Here is a 7,786-nt window from a genome sequence, read left to right as displayed (position 1 = left end):
AGAGCCTCCAGGCTGGGGTGGGCCGGCGGGGCCTCGCCTCACCGTCACGTGCAGGGGGGCAGCGACACCCCTCATCACAGAGACCGGGACCCCTGGGTTGCCCCCTTTCTCTCTGCTGCTCGGGTTCATTGTGAGAACGGCCCCGGGCGGCCTCCCTCGGGGCTGGCAGCCGGTGAGCGCACGCACACACATGGGCGCTTTCTCTGACCTCAGTGCGCGGATCGGTACGAGTGGGCGCAAAACTGTTTTCCCTGGACAGAGCCTCGCCCCGGGGAGGCTTGGTGGGGTCTGTCTGGGAGCCCTGGGGACACTCAGGCAGATATCAGGGGGGCCCTTGCTGGGCCCCTCCTGCCCTGGCCTGAGCCCAGTAGGGCTGCGGCCTTCACCCTGGGCGACAAGGCCGTGCGTGAGGGCACTGCCTCCTCTCCGGGCTGAGCTGAGGCGGACGCGGCCCTCGGGTGCGCCGGGGTGGTTTCGGGCTGGACGTCCGTGTCCTGGAAGACGGGTCCCTGCAGCTGTTCACCCTGAGGATGGCCCCAGCGCAGGAGGGTCGGAGGGTCAGGAGCAGAGGCACGCTCCTCTCCCTGCTTCCCATGGGCCCTGCCTCTCCCCCTGCGGGGGCACCGGGGAGAGGCTCCCCACCGCCCCAGACAGAAGAGCTGTCTTCATCTGATGGCCCACCTCTGCTGGTTTGGGGTTTCCTGTCCTGACGCAGAGGCCGAGCTGCCCCTGCACTGGGCCTGCCACTGAGGTCCCGCAGGGGCGGAGCGCCTCTGGGTGAACGAGGGCGTCGAGGGCATCGAGGGTGTAGAGGGCCTCGCTGCCTCGGACCCCTCCCTCCCTGGGGTTTGGCTCCTGCCCTTGGGGCCGACAGTGCAAATCACAGCCTTCCAGAGGCAGCCCAGCTCTGCCGGACTCTATTTTAGACCTGGAGCCCCCCTTTCTCCGCAGGCTCCCCTCCTGCCCCTCCTGGCCTGCCCCACACTGGGCTGGAGCTGGGGGCTTGGGGTGCACCCTGCAGGGACACCGAGCCTGCCCAGGCAGCTCCGGTTCCAACCACAACATCCTTTGGGGTTTGGCCCTCAGAGCGGGGGCGGACAACTCCCAAACAGTCCTGGCAGATCCCCCGTGTCCCGCCCACGACATGGTGGGCCCCCCTTCCCCCGCAGCACAACCCGGATATAAACCGCGCTGGCGGCCGTGAGAGGCAGACCGACCAGCTGAGGTCCAGCAGCAGCCCCGGCAGCTGCGCACCGACACCCACAGACAGGACAGACCCGCCATGAGACCCGCGACGGTTCTCGCCCTGCTGGCCCTGGCCGCGCTCTGCCTGGCTGGCCTGGCAGGTGAGTGCCCACCTTGGCTCGGCCTCCCCTCCCCCTTCCAGTCCTGCCACCCTCCTGCAGGCTCTGTCCTGGTGGAGGGGGGGAGAGGAGGGGGCCCAGGGACAAGCGGGATGAACCAGGCCCTCTCCTTTGCAGGTGCGAAGCCCAGCGGTGCGGAGTCCCGCAGAGGTGCAGGTGGGTGCAGGGCCTGGTGGGGGGCCGTGTGCGCATCACCCAGCGGGGCTGCCGCCATGCCCCCAGACCCTGAGCCCCCCCATCCCTGCCTTTCTGCTCCACAGCCTTTGTATCCAAGCGGGAAGGCAGCGAGGTGGTGAGGAGGCTCCGGCGCTACCTGGACTCCGGGCTGGGGTGAGTACCGTCCAGGGCCCTGCGGCTCCAGACCCAACGTGGGGGACGGGCGGGGAGAGGGCAGCCCCCTGCCCAGGGCTCCGCAGTCCCCCCCAGGGCCGTGTGAGGAGGGGGCAGGCATTTTTCGTGGAGGCTGATGCGGCTCTCTTGGCGTGTCAGGGCCCCAGCCCCCTACCCGGATCCCCTGGAGCCCAAGAGGGAAGTATGTGAGCTCAACCCCAACTGCGACGAGCTGGCGGACCACATCGGCTTCCAGGACGCCTACCAGCGCTTCTATGGCCCCGTCTAGAGCGGGCAGTCCCTCTGGCCCTGCTGGCAGCGCCCCCCCCGCCGGCTCTCCTCCCCTCCCCTTGCCCCCCCGCCCTGCAAGTGTGGGGTCCCCATCACCCCAGCTGGTCCAGAATAAAGTCCGGCAGAGGAATTGGTGGGGCTGCGAGTCTGCGTCCATCTGTGGAGGTGCGGGGGCGGTGTGGATGGGAGTGGAGAAAGTCCTTCCCCAAATCTGCTGTTGACTGATTTATTTATACCCGCCTCGTCTGGAAGCATCAAAGGGAGCGTCCTAAAAGTCTAATTATGAGGGTTCCCCCTCTAGCCCAGCACCTGTCCCCCCACCCAGCCCACGGCACCATCCAGGACACCCACGTAGACCCAGAGGCCTGGACATAGAGCACACGGCTGTGGCCAGGACAGACAGGCTCTTCCCCGTGGGCGGAGCGCTGCCCGTAGACGGGGCCGCCCGGGTCGGGGGGCGAGGGCAGCCGCGGGTCTCCGGCCGGACGCACGAGCACGCGGGGTGGGCCTGCGTTAGTCGTGTTAGTGCTTCCTTGGGCTCGGCAGAGACTCGCAGGCAGGAACGGAACCAGGTGTCAGGGCCCCGGCACCTCCCCGTCCCCAGCCTCCAGCCGGGGGGCCAGCTCCAGCCTGGACACACGCACTGCCCCTCTCGGACCTTCAGCACTTGCCCCAGCCTCACCGAGCGCCCCCCTCGCGACCCTCCCCCTTGCCGCTAGCATCTCCCCGCCCCTCCTCTCCTCTGCCCTCTCCGCAGCCTCTCTGGCTCCAGGCTCCGATGCGCCCGCTCCTCCCCAGCTCCAGGGCCTGGCCTCTGCCTTCCCCCAGGGCAGGCTTAGAGATGGGCCCTCACTGCCTTCCCGCCTTCACACCCCCTCCAGGGGCCACCCTGCAGCAGGGGGCAGGTGCGGGGGGCCCGACACAGGGAGGCCGTGAAGGCGGCAATGATGAGCAGGTTCCCGGCCACCGCCAGGCCCAGCGTGGCCACCGTGCCCGCCAGGCCTAAGGGGGGCTCCTGCGCGGCCAGCCAGGCGCGGCGAGATCCCATGTCAGCCAGCACCGCCTCCAGCTGGAAGTGGGTGCCCAGCACGGCACAGACGTGGAACAGCTGGTGGCTATGGCCTGTGGGGAGGCGGGCGGCTCAGGGCAGGTACCCCGTTCCCAGGGCTGCCCCCCTAAACTGGGACTAAGACCTGCCCCGAGGAGCGTGACGGCCGATGCGCATAGGCCCCGGTCCAGGTGCTACTGGTTCGTTACCTGAGGAGGGGGCGACCTGGCCCCGGGGCACGCTCCCTGGCTGTGATACCCCATTACTCTGTTCACCTGCGCCCTGGACGCTGTCTCCCCTCACCCCTCCCTGGACGGGACTCTCGAGCTCTCACCAATGTAGTCGAAGCGTCCTGGGGCCAGCCGCTCAGGCAGGCGGGAGGCGAAGAGGAAGCCCGTGAGCAGCGCGCAGACGAGGTGGTAGCGGTGGCTGGCGCTCAGTGCCTCCAGCCCACAGGCGGGGCCCCTGTCCCAGCACAGTCCCAGCTGGCAGAGGACAAGCAGAGCTGGTGGGGAGAGCCCTGGGGAGCGAGGGCCTGGGGAGCAGGGAGGGCAGGAGCGCCAGGCTCCCTTACCCGGTAGAAGAGAGGGAGGTTGTCGAACAGGAAGGGATAGGCGAAGGCAGCCGTGCGCAGGACCTTACTGAGCCCAGGGCTCTCTATCTCGGGGAACCTGGGAGGCGGGAGGGAAAGGCTGGTTACCGCCCTTTCTCCGGGGGTGCTCAGCGAAGGACAGGGGTCCTTGGCCAAGATGGAATGTCACGGTAGCTTAGTGGCTGTACAAGGACTCAGGGCACTCGAGCCCTCTGAAAACGACGCATCTGTGAAGAGGGCGTATACACCGGTCTCCTGGAGGGTGGCTGTGAGAATTCAAGGAGACAGTGCGGGTACGGTGCTGGCGCACCGGAGCCACACCCCATGAGGCCTCCATAAGCCGGGGCCATTGTTACTAACGTTGGTCAACAGTCTGAGGCGCAGGTACGCCATTGCTGGCCTCTAGTGTGTCTGGGGGTGCCCTGTCCGCCCGCCTTCCCCTGCTGCACTGGCGGAGAACCCACCGGGAGTAGCAGGAGAGGCCGGTGCACAGGAAGGAATTGAGTGCGGCGGCAGGCACAAAGAGTTGGTGCAGGCGGGTGTGCAGCCAGGAGGCCGGCATGGAGTAGGCGGCATAAGGGAAGGCACAGCCTGGGGAGAAAGGGGGCGGGGCTGGAGCTGAGGCCCCAAGGCCGCGCCCCCGCCCCCTCGGAGTGCCCGCGCCCGGCCCCGCCTCCAGCACCCCGGCCGCGCCACCTCCGCGCGGAGCGCCCCCTTCATCCCCTGGCCCCGCCCCCGGAGAGCTCCGACCACGCCCCCGGGGCGCTCCCGCCCCGCCCCGGCCCCGCAGGGCTCACCCAGGCTGTAGAGGCTGAGCGCGCCGTAGTCCAGGAAGTAACAGATGTGGCGCGCGCGGGGCGACATGGAGCTGAAGGTGTGCGCGCAGCACGACGCGAAGGGGTAGAGGCAGGCGGGCAGCAGGAAGACGAGTAGCGGCCGGTGGTACGGCTCCGCCCGGAAGCCCGGGCCCCCCGCCAGCGCCAGCAGGCGCCACACGAAGTACCTGCGGAGGGCAGGTGCTCAGGCCCGCCGCCCACTCGCCGCGCCCCCGCGGGCCGGACAGCCCCTGCCCCCGAGGAGCCCCTCCGGGCGCCGCTCACCAGGTGGGCAGGAAGTGAGTCCAGATGTTGACCGTCTCGTTGGTCATCTGGAAGGAGCTGAGGACACAGTCCCGGGCCGAGCTGGTGGGGCGGCGGTAGCCAGACATGATGCCGTCTTCCCAGAACACCTGGGCAGGTGGGACACAGGAGGGGCGTCACTGGGCCCTCCCCTTTCCCTCCGTGAGAGGTCTCTGCAAGCGGCGTGGAAGAGAATGGGCCCCAAAGCCAAACCAAATCCGACCCCCCTCTTACCGCGGGCCCCGAACACCCGAAGAGCAGGGGAGAAAGCGAGGAGGCAGCGGGAAGGGGACCAGAGCGGAGGGGCGGGGTGGGGCTCCGGGGAAGAAGGGGACTCTGGGTTGGGGGGGGTCGCTAGCACGTTCCTTAGAGAACAGAGGGATGGCAGGGATAAGATGGCAAGGATAAGAAGGAGCCCCCACACCCACGCCCAGTTGCTCAAAGGGAGGACTCTGCCCCAGTCAGTCGGTAGCCTGGGGAGTGGGAGTTGGTGGGTCAGGCCCCTCACCCTGGGGACCTGGTGGACTCGAAGGAGTTGGGGCAGCTTGAGACTGAGCATGGTGGCCCGGCACCTCCACGCCGTGACCTAGAGACAAAGTGCGGGGTGAGGGCATCGGGTGTCTGGCCCCATCCACAGGCTCCTTCTCACCCCCGTCCAGGGCGGGCCTGGTCAGTGGGACCCAGGATGGGCTGTGCGCGCACGTGCGCGCGTGGGTGGGAGCTGCTTGCCCGTCCTCATACCACGTGACCCCCGTCCCGCCCGGAGTTTTCCGTTCCCCGCTCCCGCCCCCGCCCCAGAGGGGCTGCTCAGCTTCAGCACGGGACCGCCTGAGTGCACGGTGCTCCCCAGCCCGAGGGAGGCCTGGGTTAGCAGCCCCAGCCCCTGGATCCGGGTCCCCAGGCCCCGATTTCTGTCTCCGGAGAAGCCTGAGTCAGGGAGGTCAGTGCAGAGCGCGCCCACGCACCCCCCCGCCCCCCACCGGAGCGCCCCTTGGCCCACGGAGCCGGGGCTGAGCACAGAGGACTGATGGCGCTCGCCGGGAATTCCTGGAGGGGCCAGACGGCCGCGGTAGGGGCAACGAGTTAGGGGGGTGTCTGGCTCTTCTCAAAGAGCTATACTTGTGCCCCGGGGGTCCCCGACCCTCCTGAGCCCCGTACCCCTCAGCTCCAGACCTGTGCGCTGCCTCCCGGTGGCCGCGGCTCCGCTGCGCCCCGCCCCCCCCGCGCCTCTCCTAGGCACATTCCGTGGCACCGCTGGAGGGGCCGGGCCAGCCGGGCGGGTGGAGCCGCCCGGGGGAGGGAGAATAAGACTCTCCCCCTCCCCGGCCAAAACATCCCGGCAACAATACAGGCCCGCCCCACCCCTCTTCCTGCCTCCAGCGGTGGCGGGGTGTGTGCCGGGCACTCTGGACCTCACGCCGCTGGCGGGTACCCCCAGCCGCTGCTCCGGCCAGGCCCTCCGCCTCTGAGCTGGGTGCTGGGGACCCTGCTGGGCGGAGGCAGGCCGGGTCTCTAGTCCCTGTGCTCGGCCTGAGCTTTTAGATGAGGCCTCCCGGGTACCCCGCCCCTCCGAGGAGTGGGATGGGGGTGGTCTGAGCCACCCTGCGTGCTGCCCACCTCCCTGGGGGACGGGAGGGAGAGACGATGCCGGAGCCTAGGTCCCTTCAGGGTCCCTTCCCTTAGCGGTAGGGTTTAGGGTCTCCCGAGGACTGTGTGCCGTAGCCATGGAAACAGGAAGGGGCTGGAGCAGGTGCTTTACCTCTGGTCCCCCAGAGCAGGTGTCATGCCCCAGGTGAGCTCCTTACCCAGAGCTTGGCGGGTGCTCCTAAGCGGTGGGTCAGCAGGCCCAGGGCTCCTCGGGCAGAGTCCCAGGCTCCTACCCTCCAGGCCGACGGGAGGGAGAGAGTGGTGGGCAGGCAGGCCAGGCCTGGGCGGGGAGTGAGACAAAGGGGAGCCGGGAACAATCCCAGCCTTGTCCAGCCCCCAGGGAGCAGCGTGGGGTGGCCCAGCCCCATTAGCAGGCAGCTCACTCGGCCTCCTGCACACAGCCAGCCCCTCCAGCTTGACCCAAGCCCACGGGCATCAGACCGGCCACAACAGCCTGGAGCCCCAGCCCGGCCTCGGCCAGGGTGATGCGGAGCCCTCCTCAGAGCAGGCTGCGCGAGGGGTCTGGGTTCTGCCGGGAGCACGGCCTCTGTTGGGCCAGGCACGGGAATCAAAACCCTTGACCTGTGATCTCAGAAAGCACCCTCATGCCGACGTGCCCTCCCGACCAGGCCAGGGGCCCTGACGCGCGGCCGGTTTCTATAGTCAACCAGGACCTTCCCACCAACGGGGAAACTTATCCACAGAATTGGTCATGGCGGGCGACCTGGCCGTAAGGGTGTGGCTATTAACAGGGTGACAGACAAGAGGACGCCCTGAGACCTACAGCACCTCCACTGAGATGCCCCTTGATGTTGCTGACCTCATCTGAGGGGCTGTCCTGCTACCTAGGCCTCCCCAGGGTTCAGTCCAGGGGCCTGAAGAGGATAGGAGGGGGGAAGGAAGGGAGCCAAGGGATGGACATCTTGTCATAAATGTCACTTGAGGCAAAAGAAGGAAAGAAAAAAAGCAAGCACTCGTCACTGCACTTCGGTGCCTCTTAGCGCCAGGTGCTGGGCACAGTCCAGAGTGAAGGTCTGTAGGAAATGCTGGCCGAACAAGGGAACCGCCATGCCTGTTCATCCCGACACTGACGTGCCAGTCCTTGCGGGGGACAGGGGCTGAGGCCCCAGGGGCTGGTCTCCATGCTCCCACCCGTGGCCCCTGGAAGAAGAGCTTCAGCCCCACCAAGAGGACGCAGTGGGAGGCAGCGCGTCACCAGCGCCCCCACCCAGCACCCCCGCAAAGGCACCAGCTGCTCACAGGGCCTCTGCACTCGACCGTGTCTTCCACAAAACCTTGCCCGGAGCTTTCGCCCGAGCTGCCTGCTTCCCACGTCAAGGGGTTCGCCTCAACGCAAGCTTTCCGAGACGCCCCTTCGGCAAGAAGGCGCCACCAT

At 68.1% G+C, this 7,786-nt stretch overlaps 2 protein-coding genes across 5 annotated transcripts; one reads left to right on the top strand and one right to left on the bottom strand.

Annotated features, from left to right (window-relative positions):
* The first annotated feature begins 5 nt into the window (after positions 1-5).
* BGLAP (bone gamma-carboxyglutamate protein) lies at positions 6-2,115 on the top strand. The gene is made up of 4 exons (XM_026485153.4): positions 6-1,346; positions 1,482-1,520; positions 1,625-1,694; positions 1,854-2,115. The coding sequence occupies exons 1-4, from the start codon at positions 1,283-1,285 to the stop codon at positions 1,981-1,983; spliced, it is 303 nt and encodes a 100-aa protein (XP_026340938.1). The 5' UTR covers positions 6-1,282; the 3' UTR covers positions 1,984-2,115.
* Positions 2,077-7,730, bottom strand: PAQR6 (progestin and adipoQ receptor family member 6). 4 transcript variants are annotated; one of them, XM_057314942.1, is made up of 8 exons: positions 5,917-6,539; positions 5,252-5,329; positions 4,726-4,916; positions 4,423-4,628; positions 4,090-4,216; positions 3,608-3,704; positions 3,368-3,518; positions 2,077-3,107 (listed from the first exon to the last, which is right to left on the bottom strand). In XM_057314942.1, the coding sequence occupies exons 3-8, from the start codon at positions 4,830-4,832 to the stop codon at positions 2,821-2,823; spliced, it is 975 nt and encodes a 324-aa protein (XP_057170925.1). In that variant the 5' UTR covers positions 4,833-4,916; positions 5,252-5,329; positions 5,917-6,539; the 3' UTR covers positions 2,077-2,820. The 4 variants fall into 4 exon arrangements, with proteins under 4 accessions (XP_057170925.1, XP_026340927.2, XP_026340931.1 ...); XM_026485142.4 differs by lacking the exon at positions 5,917-6,539 and adding an exon at positions 6,549-7,730 and having other exon boundaries at positions 2,079-3,107; positions 4,726-4,853; XM_026485146.4 differs by having other exon boundaries at positions 2,079-3,107; positions 4,726-4,853; positions 5,902-6,537.
* Between the last annotated feature and the right edge of the window lie 56 nt (positions 7,731-7,786).

This window comes from Ursus arctos, unplaced genomic scaffold (assembly GCF_023065955.2).
Source record: "Ursus arctos isolate Adak ecotype North America unplaced genomic scaffold, UrsArc2.0 scaffold_2, whole genome shotgun sequence".
NCBI lineage: Eukaryota > Metazoa > Chordata > Mammalia > Carnivora > Ursidae > Ursus > Ursus arctos.
This window is presented reverse-complemented; position numbering and strand designations above follow the sequence as displayed.